The sequence below is a fragment of the Haliotis cracherodii genome, unplaced genomic scaffold (genome assembly GCF_022045235.1).
Source record: "Haliotis cracherodii isolate W230 unplaced genomic scaffold, xgHalCrac1.p SCAF_7, whole genome shotgun sequence".
NCBI lineage: Eukaryota > Metazoa > Mollusca > Gastropoda > Lepetellida > Haliotidae > Haliotis > Haliotis cracherodii.
The window spans coordinates 2,262,481-2,283,310 of NW_027266330.1; the positions used below are offsets into that span (position 1 = coordinate 2,262,481).

General features: G+C 41.3%; 1 protein-coding gene across 1 annotated transcript in view; it reads left to right on the forward strand.

Annotated features, from left to right (window-relative positions):
- The window catches only part of LOC139448331 (ankyrin-3-like), a 36,860-nt gene that overhangs the window by 11,454 nt on the left and 4,576 nt on the right, over nt 1–20,830 (forward strand). Inside the window, exons 2-7 of the mRNA XM_071229877.1 lie at nt 5,976–6,031; nt 7,660–7,938; nt 8,629–8,794; nt 9,134–9,144; nt 17,400–17,468; nt 19,724–20,707. Coding sequence (XP_071085978.1) covers nt 5,995–6,031; nt 7,660–7,938; nt 8,629–8,794; nt 9,134–9,144; nt 17,400–17,468; nt 19,724–20,707 — 1,546 coding nt within the window. The 5' untranslated portion in view covers nt 5,976–5,994. The remainder of the gene's footprint in view (nt 1–5,975; nt 6,032–7,659; nt 7,939–8,628; nt 8,795–9,133; nt 9,145–17,399; nt 17,469–19,723; nt 20,708–20,830) is intronic.

The window sequence follows — 20,830 nt, forward strand, 5'->3', positions numbered from 1 at the left end:
GGACAAGTGTGTACAAGAGATAGTTAGCTAGACTGTGAGGTCAATTGTGTACCAGAGATAGTTAGCTAGACTGAGATGACAAGTGTGTACTAGAGATAGTTAGCTAGACTGACACAACAAGTATGTACCAGGGATAGTTATCTAAGCTTAGAGGAAAAGTGTGTACCAGGGATATTTAGCTACACTGACAGGACAAGTGTGTACCAGGGATAGTTAGCTAGACTGTGAGGTCAAGTGTGTACCAGAGAAAGTTAGCTAGACTGACAGGACAAGTGTGTACCAGAGATAGTTAGCTACACTGACAGGACAAGTGTGTACCAGAGATAGTTAGCTAGACTGACAGGACAAGTGTGTACCAGGGATAGTTAGCTAGACTCTGAGGTCAAGTGTGTACCAGAGATAGTTAGCTATATTATCAGGACAAGTGTGTACCAGAGATACTTAGCTACACAGACAGGACAAGTGTGTACCAGGGATAGTTAGCTAGACTGACAGGACAAGTGTGTACCAGATTTAGGTAGCTAGACAGACAGGACAAGTGTGCACCAGAGATAGTTAGCTAGACTGACAGGACAAGTGTGTACTAGAGATAGTTAGCTAGACTGACACAACAAGTATGTACCAGGGATAGTTATCTAAGCTTAGAGGAAAAGTGTGTACCAGGGATATTTAGCTAGACTGACAGGACAAGTGTGTATCAGGGATAGTTAGCTAGACTCTGAGTTCAAGTGTGTACCAGAGATAGTTAGCTAGACTGAGAGGACAAGTTTGTACTAGAGATAGTTAGCTAGACTGACAGGACAAGTGTGTACCAGAGATAGTTCGCTAAGCTTAGAGGAAAAGTGTGTACCAGGGATATTTAGCTAAACAGACAGGACAAGTGTGTACCAGAGATAGTTAGCTAGACTGACAGGACAAGTTTGTACCAGGGATAGTTAGCTACACTGACAGGACAAGTGTGTACCTGGGATTATTAGCTAGACTGTGAGGTAAAGTGTGTACCAGAGATAGTTAGCTAGACTGACAGGACAAGTGTGTACCAGGGACAGTTAGCTAGACTGACAGGACAAGTGTGTACCAGGGATAGTTAGCTACACTGACAGGACAAGTGTGTACCAGGGATAGTTAGCTAGACTGAGAGGACAAGTGTGTACCAGAGATAGTTAGCTAGACTGACAGGACACGTGTGTACCAGGGATAGTTAGCTAGACTGACAGGACAAGTGTGTACCAGGGATAGTTAGCTACACTGACAGGACAAGTGTGTACCAGAGATAGTTAGCTAGACTGTTAGGTCAAGTGTGTACCAGAGATAGTTAGCTAGACTGAGAGGACAAGTGTGTACCAGGGATAATTAGCTAGACTGAGAGGACAAGTTTGTACTAGGGATAGTTAGATAGACAGTGATGTCAAGTGTGTACCAGAGATAGTTAGCTACACTGACAGGACAAGTGTGTACCAGAGATAGTTAGCTAGCCTGAAAGGACAAGTGTGTACCAGGGATAGTTAGCTAGACTGATAGGACAAGTGTGTACCAGAAATAGTTAGCTACACTGACAGGACTGGTGTGTACCAGAGATACTTAGCTACACAGACAGGACAAGTGTGTACCAGGGATAGTTAGCTAGACTGTGAGGTCAAGTGTGTACCAGAGATAGTTAGCTAGACTGACAGGACAAGTGTGTACCAGAGATTGTTAGCTACACTGACAGGACAAGTGTGTACCAGAGATAGTTAGCTAGACTGACAGGACAAGTGTGTACCAGGGATAGTTAGCTAGACTGTGAGGTCAAGTGTGTACCATAGACAGTTAGCTAGACTGAGAGGACAAGTTTGTACCAGAGATAGTTAGCTAGACTGACAGGACGAGTGTGTACTAGAGATACTTAGCTACACAGACAGGACAAGTGTGTACCAGAGATAGTTAGCCAGACTGAGAGGACAAGTGTGTACCAGAGATACTTAGCTAAGCTTAGAGGAAAAGTGTGTACCAGGGATATTTAGCTAGACTGACAGGACAAGTGTGTACCAGGGATAGTTAGCTAGACTGTGAGGTCAAGTGTGTACCAGAGAAAGTTAGCTAGACTGACAGGACAAGTGTGTACCAGAGATAGTTAGCTACACTGACAGGACAAGTGTGTACCAGAGATAGTTAGCTAGACTGAGATGACAAGTGTGTACTAGAGATAGTTAGCTAGACTGACACAACAAGTATGTACCAGGGATAGTTATCTAAGCTTAGAGGAAAAGTGTGTACCAGGGATATTTAGCTACACTGACAGGACAAGTGTGTACCAGGGATAGTTAGCTAGACTGTGAGGTCAAGTGTGTACCAGAGAAAGTTAGCTAGACTGACAGGACAAGTGTGTACCAGAGATAGTTAGCTAGACTGACAGGACAAGTGTGTACCAGGGATAGTTAGCTAGACTAAGAGGACAAGTGTGTACCAGAGATAGGTAGCTAGACAGACAGGACAAGTGTGTACCAGGGATAGTTAGCTAGACTGACAGGACTGGTGTGTACCAGAGATACTTAGCTACACAGACAGGACAAGTGTGTACCAGGGATAGTTAGCTAGACTGACAGGACAAGTGTGTACCAGAGATAGGTAGCTAGACAGACAGGACAAGTGTGTACCAGAAATAGTTCGGTAGACTGACAGGACAAGTGTGTACCAGAGATAGTTAGCTAGACTGACAGGACGGGTGTGTACCAGGGATAGTTACCTAGACTGACAGGACAAGTGTGTGCCAGAGATACTAAGCTACACAGACAGGACAAGTGTGTACCAGAGATAGTTAGCTAGACTGACAGGACAAGTGTGTACCAGAGATAGGTAGCTAGACAGACAGGACAAGTGTGTACCAGAGATAGTTAGCTAGACTGGCAGGACAAGTGTGTACCAGAGATAGTTAGCTAGACTGTGAGGTCAAATGTGTACCAGAGATAGTTAGCTAAGCTGAGAGGACAAGTTTGTACCAGAGATAGCAAGCTAGACTGACAGGACAAGTTTTTACCAGGGATAGTTAGCTAGACTCTGAGGTCAAGTGTGTACCAGAGATAGTCAGCTAGAGTGAGAGGACAAATGTGTACCAGAGATAGTTAGCTACACTGACAGGACACATGTGTACCAGGGATAATTAGCTAGACTGAGAGGACAAGTGTGTACCAGAGATAGTTAGCTAGACTGGCAGGACAAGTGTGTACAAGAGATAGTTAGCTAGACTGTGAGGTCAAGTGTGTACCAGAGATAGTTAGCTAGACTGAGAGGACAAGTGTGTACTAGAGATAGTTAGCTAGACTGACACAACAAGTATGTACCAGGGATAGTTATCTAAGCTTAGAGGAAAAGTGTGTACCAGGGATATTTAGCTACACTGACAGGACAAGTGTGTACCAGGGATAGTTAGCTAGACTGTGAGGTCAAGTGTGTACCAGAGAAAGTTAGCTAGACTGACAGGACAAGTGTGTACCAGAGATAGTTAGCTACACTGACAGGACAAGTGTGTACCAGAGATAGTTAGCTAGACTGACAGGACAAGTGTGTACCAGGGATAGTTAGCTAGACTCTGAGGTCAAGTGTGTACCAGAGATAGTTAGCTATATTATCAGGACAAGTGTGTACCAGAGATACTTAGCTACACAGACAGGACAAGTGTGTACCAGGGATAGTTAGCTAGACTGACAGGACAAGTGTGTACCAGATTTAGGTAGCTAGACAGACAGGACAAGTGTGCACCAGAGATAGTTAGCTAGACTGACAGGACAAGTGTGTACTAGAGATAGTTAGCTAGACTGACACAACAAGTATGTACCAGGGATAGTTATCTAAGCTTAGAGGAAAAGTGTGTACCAGGGATATTTAGCTAGACTGACAGGACAAGTGTGTATCAGGGATAGTTAGCTAGACTCTGAGTTCAAGTGTGTACCAGAGATAGTTAGCTAGACTGAGAGGACAAGTTTGTACTAGAGATAGTTAGCTAGACTGACAGGACAAGTGTGTACCAGAGATAGTTAGCTAAGCTTAGAGGAAAAGTGTGTACCAGGGATATTTAGCTAAACAGACAGGACAAGTGTGTACCAGAGATAGTTAGCTAGACTGACAGGACAAGTTTGTACCAGGGATAGTTAGCTACACTGACAGGACAAGTGTGTACCTGGGATTATTAGCTAGACTGTGAGGTAAAGTGTGTACCAGAGATAGTTAGCTAGACTGACAGGACAAGTGTGTACCAGAGATAGTTAGCTAGACTGACAGGACAAGTGTGTACCAGGGATAGTTAGCTAGACTGACAGGACAAGTGTGTACCAGGGATAGTTAGCTACACTGACAGGACAAGTGTGTACCAGGGATAGTTAGCTAGACTGAGAGGACAAGTGTGTACCAGAGATAGTTGGCTAGACTGACAGGACACGTGTGTACCAGGGATAGTTAGCTAGACTGACAGGACAAGTGTGTACCAGGGATAGTTAGCTACACTGACAGGACAAGTGTGTACCAGGGATAGTTAGCTAGACTGAGAGGACAAGTGTGTACCAGAGATAGTTAGCTAGACTGACCGGACATGAATGTACCAGAGATAGTTAGCTAGACTGACAGGACTGGTGTGTACCAGGGATAGTTAGCTAGACTCTGAGGTCAAGTGTGTACCAGAGATAGTTAGCTATATTATCAGGACAAGTGTGTACCAGAGATACTTAGCTACACAGACAGGACAAGTGTGTACCAGGGATAGTTAGCTAGACTGACAGGACAAGTGTGTACCAGATTTAGGTAGCTAGACAGACAGGACAAGTGTGCACCAGAGATAGTTAGCTAGACTGACAGGACAAGTGTGTACTAGAGATAGTTAGCTAGACTGACACAACAAGTATGTACCAGGGATAGTTATCTAAGCTTAGAGGAAAAGTGTGTACCAGGGATATTTAGCTAGACTGACAGGACAAGTGTGTATCAGGGATAGTTAGCTAGACTCTGAGTTCAAGTGTGTACCAGAGATAGTTAGCTAGACTGAGAGGACAAGTTTGTACTAGAGATAGTTAGCTAGACTGACAGGACAAGTGTGTACCAGAGATAGTTAGCTAAGCTTAGAGGAAAAGTGTGTACCAGGGATATTTAGCTAAACAGACAGGACAAGTGTGTACCAGAGATAGTTAGCTAGACTGACAGGACAAGTTTGTACCAGGGATAGTTAGCTACACTGACAGGACAAGTGTGTACCTGGGATTATTAGCTAGACTGTGAGGTAAAGTGTGTACCAGAGATAGTTAGCTAGACTGACAGGACAAGTGTGTACCAGAGATAGTTAGCTAGACTGACAGGACAAGTGTGTACCAGGGATAGTTAGCTAGACTGACAGGACAAGTGTGTACCAGGGATAGTTAGCTACACTGACAGGACAAGTGTGTACCAGGGATAGTTAGCTAGACTGAGAGGACAAGTGTGTACCAGAGATAGTTGGCTAGACTGACAGGACACGTGTGTACCAGGGATAGTTAGCTAGACTGACAGGACAAGTGTGTACCAGGGATAGTTAGCTACACTGACAGGACAAGTGTGTACCAGGGATAGTTAGCTAGACTGAGAGGACAAGTGTGTACCAGAGATAGTTAGCTAGACTGACCGGACATGAATGTACCAGAGATAGTTAGCTAGACTGACAGGACTGGTGTGTACCAGGGATAGTTAGCTAGACTGTGAGGGTAGTGTTTGTTTTGTTTTTTCACCTTTATCAGTAACATTTGTTCATTTATTCACAACATTTGTTCTATCACTGCGTAATAGTGACCTTCATCTAAACTAATGTATTTCTTCATAGACCTCCCATAGATATACATTTAGCTAGGTGGAGAGCACAAGTGTGTAGTTTAAGAACAACAAAACGCAGATGGCCGTCCAGATCCACCCAGGTATGTCACACCTTCGTTAACCTGGAGGAAAACACAGTCACGCTGTTTGTTTTCGTCTTTTTCCAGAAGGGGCGATACAGAGACAATGTTGGACAGGGGCCTGCTGTTTCTACTAGTACAGGGTAAGTTTATGTTGTTTGACTTGGATATTGGCAGCAGTTTACAGTTGTGATGACGAAAACAGTTGTTTGGTTGGTATCCCCTGAGCAGAATGCAGTTAGACTATAACACATATTTCCATTCTATTGAACTTGAACTCACATCACACCTCTCCAAAGGCTAGGTCGTTTTATCACCTGAACATTCCATATTTCCATCCGCCCTGTCAATAGATAGTAAACTTTTCAACTAATCTGAACCACAAAATATCTGACCCATATAACCATCGCAACAACATGCAAGGTGTATGTTTGTTGTACCATTGATTGATAATATTAGCATTTATATCAAGGACGACATATCATCGCATACATCAAGTTCCCCCGTAAAACAGCACACGTTGTCCACAATACACATCAAGGCCACCCTTAAAACAGCATACAGCATTAAGTCCCCTCTTTCAACCAGCCATGCTTTTCATCCTGAGGTTGTTGGGGGCCAATTCTTACCTGGAATCATCCCAACTACAAGATAGATCATACATTTTAAATTAAGAATATATCTCCATAACTTAAAGATAAATCTATGTACAAGAAGACCTTATGTCCAAAAGATTGATTGTGTTTGAAGTTACTGTAATCTTGGAGAAATTAAAGTTGAACACTGTGTTCTATTTAAATGCAAGAACAATTCTTTGTTGCGTAACAATATACTTGCCAAATATTCACAAACAGGTCCCATGAAAACAAGCACTTGAATTTGAATTCTGCAATCAAACAGACTTAATCAAATCAGTAGCTCTCTCTGTTCATGAAATAAGCATTTCAACTGTGATTGCCCAAACGGGCATTTTATGAGTGCTTCATATGGCATAACTTTATATACTCTGCAATATGATTCTCCTGTTTGCAGTTGGTCGGTGGCGTTGTCGCTGTTCTCTGGCTGTAAGATTGTGATGGCATGTAAATGTAAATCCAACAATTATATTGCCCAACAAGTGATGTTGCACGTGCATGTCGTATTGGTGTGTTTCGGCGACAGGCTCTCACGTGGTTTTGTCTTTGATTTTTCCATCTTTTCACTAAATTTCTGCAGTACCTCATTTTTTCCACACAAATCAACAAATTCATGCAGAAATTACCAATAGAATTTTGCTTTGTATGGATGTCGGCAACACTCCGTCAGATATTTACGATATTATTTTTATTATGCTATACATTTCTTTAATATATTGTCTATAGCAGATGCTGCTGTAACTATAACTATATTGGGTTATGGACTGTACCGATAAAACTTAACTGAAAGTTCGCATACTTATTGTATAGAATCTGTACTTTTGGCCACGTGCTGACCTATATGCTAAATAAACGTGTCTTGTCTGCCTAATCCTGGAATCCCCATGAGGGGTAATATTAAGAACATCAATTTGTCATTACCCTGCAATTTACACATGTATAGATATGAAATATACATGCTGACTTGTGGAATAGGAGTTTCTTTTGTTTATGGTTGCATATTGTTCTTGACGTTCATAACAGTCTGGTGAGCTACGGAGAAATGATGCCTTTCCACGTATATTGACATTCAGGTATAACATGTGTAACATTTGAAAGAGAAAACAAATGCATTGGTTGTTGAAACTCCCTTTCAGTTGTGGGTGTATTGGGCCAGGAGTGTGCCGTGGGGAAATATGGAGAAGACTGTCAACTGAACTGCAGCCAGTCGTGTGCCCCTTATTCCGGCCAGGATGTCCACTGTGACAGACAAAGTGGCAAGTGTTCTGAAGGATGCATCCCGGGCTGGTACGGTGATCAGTGCCAACTGTCCTGTAGCAGGAACTGTCAGCAGCACATCTGTAGTCACCAGACTGGTCACTGTACCTCGGGTTGTAAAGGAAACAACACGGGGGATTTCTGTGAGACATCCCCAGGTATGTACAGAGTGGGGTTTAGAATCACAAACTATTGTTCTACGGCAAGTTAACTGTCAAAATATGGTCATTAATTTTCTTTCTGTCATTCACGTCATTGATGGGCAAAGCAAGGTTTTATTGAAGATCACCTTATATTGTTTGCCAAAACAGTTAGTTATATAATGTAACTATAAGTTTTATGCAACTTTATGCATGATCTAACTAATGTTACATTTGTTATTAACCAAATGCAAGAGATTTGGTCTGAATAAATGATTCCACAATATCTCACCAAAATCATTTTCCTGGAGTTTCATATGGGGCGCCACTTAATTCACCCCAACAGGAAATCGAACCCTACCGTAGCTGAATCCTGCTATTTATTCTACTGAATGTACAAACCAGTACGGGCGAGGTGTTTTCATGCTGTTGCATGGATATCTAAGCAGGCCGACTGTATAACATATGGAATATGATTGTGATTATACACAAACTGTTCATTATTCCGCACTCACTAATTCACACAACAGTCAAGTGCAGACACTGCACATGTTTCATATGTCACCATTTTCCAAGCATGGCCTGTTACTCAGGGATATTGAATCATGGTTCAAGGTTCAAGATGCTTGTTTTAGTGTGGTATCACTTTCTCAAAAGGTGTTCTAGCATATAGGCTAGCACTATTGAGCCAAATGTATTATGTTACAGAACGTGATCCAAAACAAGATGCAAATGAGCAATTACGAGAACCTGCCTCAACACCACTGGCTGCCATACTTGTCCCTGTGTTCGTCGTCATCATCATCATCATCATCATCATCATCATCATCATCATCACTGTGTCTGTATACAGACGGCGAAGAAGACGCAGAAAGTATGAATATATTTTACTCAAACACGTGTAACGAAGGTTCTCTGGCAGCACTCACTGAAGTGAGCTGTCAGAATACACAGTTGTAAAAACAGTAAAGAAATGAAAAACACTGCCACCGCTGTACACACTGTTTACCAGATACTGCTTGCTAGACATGTTAGACTGGTGACATAGGTGACAAGTTGTTTGGTACAATTTGCGAGTGTTATCCTCTGCACAACAAATATAAAACAACCCTTAATTATCAGCTGTGTCATATCAGGCAGTAATTATTTAATGATAATGTCAGGATGTGTGTTATTTGATCGATTACTAATGTCATTTGTTATTCTGTTTCAGATCTAACCGGCGTAAGTATTAAATCAGTAGTTGAAAGATACCAATGATTACCAATGAGTAGAAAGAGCATTTGAATGTCATTGCCGTGTGACCTTGAATTCAACTCTATCCAGGTCCGGCTCGTAGAAGTAAAACACTTCCTTTGTGTAGGGGCGGTCGGGTAGCCTAGTGGTTAAAGCGTTCGCTCGTCACGCCGAAGACCTGGGTTCGATTCCCGACATGGGTACAATGTGTGAAGCCCATTTCTGGTGTCCCCCGCCGTGATATTGCTGGAATATTGCTAAAAGCGGCGTAAAATCATACTCACTCACTCACTTATTTGTGTAGACGTTAGGTTTATTAACTCTAAAACTGGTGAAAATGACAACATGAGGGTAAGGTTGGGGCGGCAGTTTACTATGGCTGAGTGGCTCCTGCCTAAATTATGCTTCCATTGATTGAAGTAATTGTGTAAACTTGGTGGGAAGAGGTGACATAGGGTAGAGTATTTAAAGGAGAAATGAAAGGCCTCCTTTACATTGACATGATAAAAACAAAACCTATGTGGTTGATTTCGTTGTCCCATTTCATGTCAATATACAAAATATTAACGAAATCGTATAATTTCTAATTTTCGACCAATCAGAGGCCTCTGTTCCATTGCCATGGTAACACAATAGTAATGGAAATAAAGGCATGTCGTACAATGTCCGAAGCTTCACCGACGTACATATCTAAAAGAAATTGATGTATACTCACAGCAACGCAAAACGGACATGTTTGGCCATAAAAGCAAAATTAGGGGACCAAGTGGTTTAAAATGAAGAGGTTTAACGTGATATAGTGTCAGTGACAAATTTCACGGATCAAAATGATCACAACTAGGGCATGGAAACCATTAGTCGGGAAACACGTACGATTCGGAAAAAACGCACACCGTGCATTAACAAAAAGGCCATGGAGCTGCACGCACTGACGTGCAGCAGCACTATGAACATAATTAAAGAACAGGGTTTTTGATTGCCTGGCATCTGCGTCAATCGAGCGGCTATGGGATCGGTTTCATCAGCATAGTTCAACACGTGATCGTCCAAGGTCGGGACGACCAAGAGTAAACGCCCCCGACGAAGATGGCTACATCTACGTGAAAGGACGACCAGAGACACCCCAACTGCATACCAAATAACCGGACTGTGCGTGATCTCCGACCAGACCGTACAAAACCTTTGAAGAGCAGCAGCCCTACAAACAAGACGTCCTGTTCGACGCGTCATATTGAGTCGTCAACAATGACTGCATTGGTATCGTCAGCACAGGGTGTGGCCTCAACTGCGATAGAGAGGTGTCTGGTTCAGCAACAAATCAAGATTACTCCTCAGTCAAGGGGAGGGAAGAGCACGGTTCTACAGACGTCTTGGAGAACGTTACGCCGGAAACTGCTTAAAGGAAGTTGACAGGTTTGGTGGGGGTAGCATTATGATGTGGGCGGCTATCTCTCATCATGACAGGAGAGGTTTGTTTCATATCCAGGGCAACAATACGTCAACGAAATTCTCCTATCCACACGTCCTCCCAATCGCAGACAACAACAATTTGTATTCCAGCAGGATAACGCTCGGCCGCTTACAGCACGGATCACAAGAGCCTGTCGTCACAACAACAGCACAGATGTTCTCCCCTGGCCCTCCACATCCCCTGATTTGAAACCGATAGAGCACCTGTTGGATGAATTGGATAGAATGCTGTGCCTACATCAACAACAATCATAGATGTTGTGAAAGTTGGTTTTTGCGTTGCAGGCCGAGTTGGCTACCATTCCCCACGATGTGATTCGCATACTCGTCTGTTCCATGGACAGGAGATGTCAGGCCACTATCGATTCCAACGGGGGACACATGCAATATTGATGGTAGCTGACCTTCACCTTGGACTTTTCCTATGTACCAATAACAGAGATGACTACAATCACCAAGTGTTCTCTTCACAACATTTTAGCTCAATATCTCAATGTATTTTCCTACCTCACACAAATCTGGCTATGTGTTTCCTTTTGAAGAGTATTCTAGTTTAAATGTTGTCCACACAAATTGAAATGACAAAGTAATAAAGGCCAATAACTCTGCGGAAATGAAAAGTGCACAACGTAAGTGGTCATGTGGACAAAGTTTAATTGAAATCAGTCAATTATTTCAGAAGGAATTGTCCGGAAAGTTCTTTTTTACGGACACACCGTCAGACATGCGGAACTAATAATCTATTTTTCAAAAGGACTTCATGAATAGATATCTACTGATATAAATGTTTGAGACCTTTAAATTACAAACTGACGACTGTGGGACCATCATGGATATCTGCATGGGGTTATATTACTGGACCTTATGCTGATCATCCACACCTAGTTTCATAAAGAGCACTTATTAGTATGGGAAAATAGTATTAAATATGGTTAGTTTTCTATATTTCGAATAATGAGAAATCTCACTTCCGATGTTTTTGTAATAAAATCTGCTTTAGTGCAAAAATCTATCTGAACGAGACCGAACAACTGAATTTTGACAAAGATGCCTCGGTTACATTGCCATGATGGAAAGAAAACCTCGTGAAACACAATGTACCTAAATACCAAATCTGAATGGAATCTCTGAATATCGATCAATCGGCTCAGCAGATGCAGATTTCCGTTGCCATAGAACCATGGTAGTTATGTAAATAACGTCATATTGTATTATCTATATACCAAGATTGAACAAAATCAGCTGAATGACATGTCAGTAATGATCACTCTAAGAAAACCTATAAAGAACAACCAGGTTGTTGATGTTGAGAGGTTGGTAGAATGCGAAAGGTGTAGTGCACTTACATAAGTTCCATGGCTCTACTATATGTTGTTCCTGAGAAAACACACAAAGTTAAAAGAAGAATTTGTTCTGTTACGAATAATTATTAGAAACCGAGCAGAAACAATGACAAATGTGAAAATTGAAAATGTACCCCATATTTCCAATCAAACTTTATTTGAAGAATCTTTTACAATAAGGGACGATATGTACGATATTATACATTATTTTTACATTAAGGGTTCTGGGCTGTTACATTAAGAGTATTTTATACATTCAGGGATGTGACACGACTGATACAATTTGGATAGATATGGAACATATTTATACAAATTGCACTTGTTCACACACTCCCCTTCTAAATCATGATGGTCTCCATCATAAAGAACCACTACCAAGGTTGACATGAGCATCGAACACATAATACTGATTGCTCAGTCCTGAGTCCTGAGTCCTGAGCAAATTCACTGGATGGCAAGTTCATCTGATCAAACAATATGTTCAACATGTAAGTCGATAGAAATGTCACTTTAACACAGGCCTTGGAAATCGGCGGAGTGAATCGGTTCTAAAATGTAGTCGTCATTACCCCCACTTGAAGTCAACAATAGTCAAGATCACTATTGTCATCTGAAGACAGACTGTAACTGTCACTGAAGTTATCACTGTCAGAACACAGAAGAGATCCAACAGCAGTTGAATAGATCTGGACAATTGACCACAGTTCTTGTTCAAATGCTTCCAGTAGCTGGCTCATATAAATGTATACTCTTCAAAAAAAGAAACTTGACACTGACTTTCAAAATGTAATATAATCCGATTGTTTCAAAATAGGACACAGAAACCATAATTGAAACACTTTTTGAAGATCAATTTACACAATGTTCAAAACATTAATCGTGTCACCTAGACAGACACACGTACACGATACAGTTAATGTCACAGGGGTACAGAAAATGTCAGTATCGGTTGTGCCCACCACGTACATCAATCACCGCTTGACACCGACGACCCATAGATGCAATCAAGTTGTCAGTAACACGCTGTTGCATGTGCTGCCATTCATGCTGAAGTGCATCAAGAAGCGCCGGAAGTGTTTGGGGCGGTGGATTCCTTCTGCGAACGCGTCGATCCAACTCGTCCCACAGATGCTCAATCGGGGACAAATCTGGTGACCGGGCTGGCCAAGGTGATATCTGGATGTTGTTGTGCTGTAAGAAGTCCTGACAAACACGTGCAATATGCGGTCTAGCGTTGTCCTGCTGGAACTGTTCGCCATGAAAGTTGACGTGAGGAAGAACGTAAGGCTGTAGGATCAAGTCTCTGTAACGCACACCTGTCAATGCAACTGCCACATGCACAGGCGTCCTACCACCGTGTTGAATTCCGGCCCATACCATGACACTCCCGCCGCAAAATGGGACAACCTGCTGCACACAGTTGGGGGCGTAACGTTCACCCTGACGTCTGTAGTACGTGTGAGTAGGAAACGGGACTCGTCAGTAAACAGTACATTTCTCCACCTTGCACGTGCCCATCTAACCCTCCGTTGGCACCAAAGCAGACGGTCCGCCAGATGACGTGGGGTCAATACATGTCGTCAAACAGGTCTTCATGCAAAAAGTCCACCCTCCCTCAGTCTGTTGCGTACCTTTTGATCTGATATTCTGCGTGGTTGTAGACGTGGCTGTGAGATGGTGTCACAACCGGATGTTTCGATCTTGTGCTTGGGTTGTCATCCTTGGTCTTCCTGACCTTGGTATGTCGTCAACTTTTTTGTTGTTGTTGTATCGGGTCCACAGTGCGGAGATTGTCTGCCTCGATACACCAAAGTTCCTGGCCACTTCTTGCTGAGCTGCTCCAGCTTGTAATCTCCCAATGGCTTTGTTCCCTTGAGCTGCATTCGGTCTTGGCATTCTGTCACCGCCTCTACTGCCGTTATAAGGACTGTATGAAGAGCCGTTGATGTGGATTGATGTGCATGCCTAAATGCAGGATCCTGTGCTGCACGTTTTTTACAGGCGATTGCGTTTGGATGTAGCTGTAAAATTGATCCCCAAACGCTACGTTTATGTGCTTTGCATGTGTTTTCGCGAATTACATCATCTTCTGTTTGACTTATTTGTTTCTCATTTAATGTAATTATTTTCGATATTTGGCAAAAAGTGTTTTTACATCTATGTCAAGATTCTTTTTTTGAAGAGTATATATACACATATACACAGAGTCAAGCCTTTCAGTCTTGTAAATAATGTCATCCCAAGCATTTGAATCTTGTTACAACAAAAAGGACGATTCCACAACCAGGTCCTTTCTCCCAGACAACGCTGACTCCGTTGTACATCTATCATGAGCATCCGTCCTTGCAACAGCCTCTAGCTTCAGACGCTCCCTTGTTAGTACACAAGACAAAGACGTGATTGATGGAAACTGACATAGGGATGCTGAGGGTTCAGTTGAAGATTCTTCTTCATTTCCAAGGAGAATGTCAACTGGGTGTCTCAGATCATGCCCAAACATCAGGTAGAAGGGCGGAATCCTGTCGTGTGGTGTTGTGTTATAGATTAACACCACTTCAGGAAAATGTTCTGGACATTTTTTTTTGCTTTATGGGCAGAGTGTGCATTAGATCCTGCATGATGGAATTAATCCTTTTGCACTGCCCATTGCCCACAGGATTGTGAGGCATATTACGGCTCTTGCGATTAGGATAGATCTTAGTTGACCTAAGATTTGAAATTCCAGCCTTGGTCAGAATGAAGGTGTAGTGGTGCACCATATTTCAAGAATCATTCCAGAACCAGGGCCTTGGCAGGTAGGTTGGCAGTTTGATCCTTCATTGGCACAGCTATAGTGCTCACTGAAAATGTCCATGATCACAAGTACATTTTCCTTTCTGTTAGATAATGGCCCTAAAACAGTGAAATCTACTTCAATGCTTTGATATTATCAGGTGTATCATGGGATTCCTTATCTTAGATGATAGTAGCTTTGCCAATCCACATCATTCACAGGACTTGCAATGATTCTTAATGACATTAAACGTAATCCAATCTCGATCTTATCAGAGAAGTTGTACGTTCTTCAACCTGGGGACCACACTGATCATGTAGACTTTGAAACTTTGAACCTGTGGCAGGATCAGTTGTTTCAGTTTCCCCTGCAAAGGGTCATTCACATGGTGATATAGCACACCATTCTCTTCCTGCACCCTGCCCTTTTACCCAAAAAGCAACACCTCCTGCCTTTCTTTCTCTCTCTCCGATTTTGAAGGAGACTTATCTATCTTCCAATATTTCACTAACTTGCCCTGGCAAAGGTTGTGAAATGCAAGTAACTGCAGTTGCCTCAGTCGAATGGATTGCAGCCGTGTTCAGGTTGTATTCAAACAGAGTGTGGACTGATGGAAAGTCAAGCAGAATATCTGAGCTTGTCAGCCTAGAAAGAGCATTTACAGCAAGGTTTGTTCGTCCAGTGCGAAACTTGATTTCAAAGTCAAACTTTCCGAATTGTGCAACCTACATCTGTTCTACACGGGCCAACATTGCAAAGGCCTCAAATGATTATTATCATGAGTTCAACTATAGTTCACGTCATTCTTCTACAGGCGTCAGAGTGAACGAATAGCGATCACTCTTTGTTTACTACCCTCTTGCTCCTGCATGTGAACTGCTCCTAACCCCTGGAGACGAGTATCAGTGTCAACTATGAACAGCTTGTAAAGATTGCATAGCCAAGCACTGTGGAGTTTGTGAGTTTGTCCTAGAGTTTGTTGAAGGCTGCTCTACAGTCACCATTCCAAAGGACCTTGATCTCTTCGTACTAAGACACTGTAGGCCTTACTCACTAGTTCATGTAGAGGCTTGGCAATTTTGGCAAATTGTTAAAAAATATCTCCTATAGAAGCTTGAAAAGCCAAGGAACAAACGCACCTCCTTTACAGTACTTGGTTCAGGCCATTCTTATACTACCGATATTTTTTTCAGGATCAGTAGCAATGCCCTCGAATTCGACTCTGTGGCCCAGATATTGTACTTCCTTTCTGAAGAACTTGCACTTTTGAGGTTTCAGCTTGGGTCCATGCTGCCATAGCCTGTTAAGGACTCGATCTAGACTTTCTAAATGTTCTGTCAGGGTTGGCGAATATACAAGAGGTCGTCTGTGTACACCAACTGGAAAAACAAATACTGTCTGCATGAGTCTCTGAAAGGTCGGAGGGCTAATAAATTTTGTTTGAAACTGGAATTTGAAGCGTCCTTGTGAGTTTCTGAATTTAAACAATTCACACATTTCCAAACACAGTATGTAACTGTAAAGATGTGTTTTCGTTACGGAATTTTGCAATACAGGCAGTTTGTTGTTGTTCCTCAAGTTTGCTATCTATCTGTAAAACAGTATTTTAAAAAAGTCAAAATAGAATCAACATTTAAAAACCTCCACAGTCCAATCCAACCTCTGAATATATGTCATCTCCTTTAATATCCTACAGGAACCCATCATTACTATAAAATGTTAATTTTTGGACCTTGTACCGAAATTCTACACTATTCTAAATGGGGAGATCTTCGCGATACGGTATCAACTGATTGGCCAAAATACAATGTTATTCCTTTCAGACATACTAACGGTACTAGACTGTAATGGTTACAATATAGAATATTACATCACATGCTTCCATCCTACAATGTTTGTCGCTAATAGGCTGCATATACAGCAGTATTTGTAGTTTCTGTGCCACATACACAGAAACACCAGCTCATTTTTTCTGGACTTGCAGGGAAGTAAATAATATCTTGAAACAACTCGAACACACGCTGTGTCTTAAAAAGTCAAATCAAAATTTACTTGTGTTGTGCGAGGTTATCCAAGTAAAAACAACCCAGGGAACGTCATCATTATCCCTTAAAAAGATGTGATTTTGAGAATTATGTTGTACAAATCTATGCCATCATTCCAAGTGTTGAATTACTGACCTGTAATTTGTATCCATTTTATCAATTCTGGTCTTCATTCTATGCTCTATTTCAGTGAAAGCTCTGAACACTGTTATACTTGACCATTATTGTGGATTTTGTAATTATTCAAAATAGATGCAGACATGTGACTATAGATCACGTGGATGTCATTGTTTCTATTGTTAGAAAATGCTGATATGTGCAGCATATTAAAAAAATATCTAACATGTACATTTACTCGCTGTAAGTTGATGAAACTTGATTATTGATTAGTATAAACTTCTCTGCAGAGATATATAGATCAAGATGACGACTGATAGCCTTATTCTGAAATCTTCTAGGACTGAAATATATCGAACAATTGAACTTTCAACAGGTAAGCTGCACCACCCTAAAGACTTAAATCATGACTTCATACTCTTGTACATCTTTTGTTTAGAATATAGATTTGAAGTAGATTATTCTAGTTTCTAACACAGATTCTCTCATTTGCAGCCTCGGATGATGTGGAGCAATTGGAACCGCTTAACCCTGGTGGAGGTATGAACACAGACACACGTATTTGTGTAATGTTAGCTCACCTGCTTGAAAGGGAGCTTATGTCAAGGCCTGTTTGCCTAATGCCAGTGGCGTGCTGTCTGGGGTAAACACCGTCACTCCAGGAACCACTGAACCAATGCTGAAACTTCACATACTTCACACCAATGATAACCAATTTGTTCAAGAGAGTCAGATTCGATTTTCACTATGGCCGCCATAGAAAACATGCTATTTGAGAACATTATTTGGTCATCTTTGTTCAAACTGGAATTCTGATTATATCAAAAGCATGTGTTTATGAATCACTATCAAATAGTGATGATACCAGGTGTTTGCGAATATGTATCCTGCCCAACCCTAGGCACCCTGTTCAAATAGCTTTTTAGCATCAGTCATCTTCCACGAAGGAACATGCTAGATTGTAACTCAAAAGTTGTAAACTGTTGACATCACAAACTCCTTGAATATTGCTCAATTAACATCGACTATTGGAAAGTGATGTCATCCCTCTTGCCATACAGTCTTGTTGTTAGTTGTCACAAAGGTATTAATATTGCTGACTGGGGACATCAGTAACATGTGTTCAGTTACCCAGTCTGACATTGGGTGCTAATGTTATTTACCTTTAACAATTTGTACTTGTATAATAAACAACTCACATAATGTACCTGTTTGAATAGCATGCCCCTAATTTGTAAGATGCATGATCAGCAATTAGTGATAACAGTGATTACACATACTAACACAGAATAGAGTACTGACAACTTACGAATTTCATTGTTTGTTACCAATGAGTGAGTAAATTTGGTTCACTGTTAGCTGATGATTGGTTTGAAGTAGATTATCCAAGTCTCTAAACTTATGTCATGGCATTATGTTTATCCGGCGTTTGTCATTTGTCATTCAATATAAACATGCTCTCCTCAGCAGCCACCAAACCAAAGAAGCTGGAACTTCACATACTTCTTCTCACCAATGATAAAAGCCCAAATGTTCAAGAGACTTGAATCCCATTTTCACTATGGCCACCACGGCAAGCGTTTTTTAAATGCTATTTATGGCCATTACTCAGTCATCTTTTCGCAACATGGAATGCAATTTGTTACATGAGTAGTACATAGTGGGGCTCAACACATAGATTCCGTTTTTCGTGACATTTTAAATGTTTACCTTGATTTCATCTTTTTGTCAATTTGACATAAGGGTAGTTGGTGATATGGCTGTATTTTTCACAATAATTTCATCATAATTGACTTTGGCACTTTGATCATGTTCATAATTTATCATAAAATGCATTTCTTCACACTCAAAAACTATTGGACCAACGAAGTTGAAACTACACATGCAGAAATATTGAAAAATTTGGTATTTCTTTGGGTTGGTGTGGGTTTCAACACACATGGCCTTTTATAAAACAAAATTTTGAAGTTGTTTTGACAGTGCTCTTAAATGCTCCCAAACAGAATACTCTTTAATATTAATATTCTCTAGAATTAGTTTAACTTTGGCATATTGTTTTCAAATAATTAGATTTTATTGTAAGTCTTTCCTCACTATTTATGCAGAAAATATTTGAATAGCAGTGTCGACAGCAACATTTATTAAAATGCTGTCTTTGTTGACATTTTAAACTGTTGATAACATATTCATGTGAGCTACAGTGCTATGGGACTATCTTAAATTTGTTTATTATGGTCTTTTTTCAAAATTCATGAATTAAATGGGCCATTAATGCCATTTAAGAGATAAGATAAGATAAGATCAATCTTATTTCTTTTTTAACAGATTTAATCTTCATCTTGTCCCCAGCACACAAAACTCTATTCTTTTCAATTAGTACTGCCTAAGGTTCTGTTGTTATCAATGGCTTATTGTTCAGCAAGATCATGATAGTTTTTGAAAGCACAATACAGTCAACACAAAAGTTTATGTAATGAGTGACAACATCAAATACTCCCAAGCTATACAATCAAAGCACCTGTTCAAGTGATCAAGAGAATATGGCTTCCACGATTTCACTATTTATATTAAGACAAAAGAAAATTTAAAAAAAAACACCTAATTCAATTCTGCACATAACATTAAACACCATCTCAAATCTTTTAATCTCTTCCACCCTTCAATGAAGTTGGAACATACTGCCCACCCTGAAGATGAGGTTGTGTATTGTATAAATGTTATATACAACTCGCATGATATACATGTACCTGTTAAATAACATGTTGCTAGTTTTTAAGATGTAAAATACATATGACCAGCAATAGTCTTTTGTGTTACAGTAGACACTGACCTCATTGTTGCGTGCAGGGAGGGGAAACTAAAGGCAGTCAAAGACATCCTGGATAAGAGCCCGGAGGACATCAACAAGAAAGGCTGTGGCGGGATGACACCATTGTTGTGGGCAGCAAGAAGGGGCCACAGAGAAGTAGTTGACATGCTTGTGAGACAAGCAGCTGATGTGAATGTTGTGGATGGAGCTGGTAACAATATCCTTCACTGGGCCTGTTATGGAGGGCATGTGGCAATGGTGAAACATGTCGTCTCAAAGAAAATGGTGGACATCAACAGTAAGGGGCAGGGTGGGAGAATCCCATTGATGTGGGCAGCTCGAGAGGGGAGAGGAGATTTTTTTGAAATACTTGTAAGTAAAGGGGGTCTTCCATCACAAGTGGACAAAGAAGGAAACAACATCCTTCTATTGGCCTGTTCTGGCGCGAATGTAGAGATTGTTGAGTCCATCATCGCACACGCTGATGACAATATGGACATCGATGGTAGAGGACTGTCCGGCAGGACTCCATTGATGGTGGCAGCACACAAGGGGTGCCGAAATATATTCGAACTACTTGTGAATAGAGGAGCTAATCAGGAGCTATTTGATGATGTCAATGACAACGTTCTCCATTTGGCCTGTCAGGGCGGAAATGTGGATATTGTTAGCCGTGTGCTCGAGCTGGGCAAGGTGGACAAAAACAGTCGAGGTCAATGCAGCAGGACACCACTGATGATGGCAGCAAGGCTTGGACATAAGGAAATATTTCATTTACTAGTGAGCGAAGGAGCTGATGCATCACTATTGGATGATGAAAAGAACAACATCCTTCATCTGGCCTGTGAGGGAGGGCGTATTGACATGGTGGAGTATGTACTCTTGCTGAATATTGTGAACATCAGTGCCAGGAACAAACGTAATGAAACAGCAACCATGCTGGCAACAGAGGGAGGTGACGTGTTCAACCTTCTTGTGTCACATGGTCATCTCAGTAAGTGAAAGGAGGAGGACAGCTGAGAGTGTCTTTTTTAGAATTTTAGAAAGCACCCTCTCAATTGATCAAGAGAATGTGGTGTCTACGATTTCACTATTATATTAAGACAAAAGAAATTTC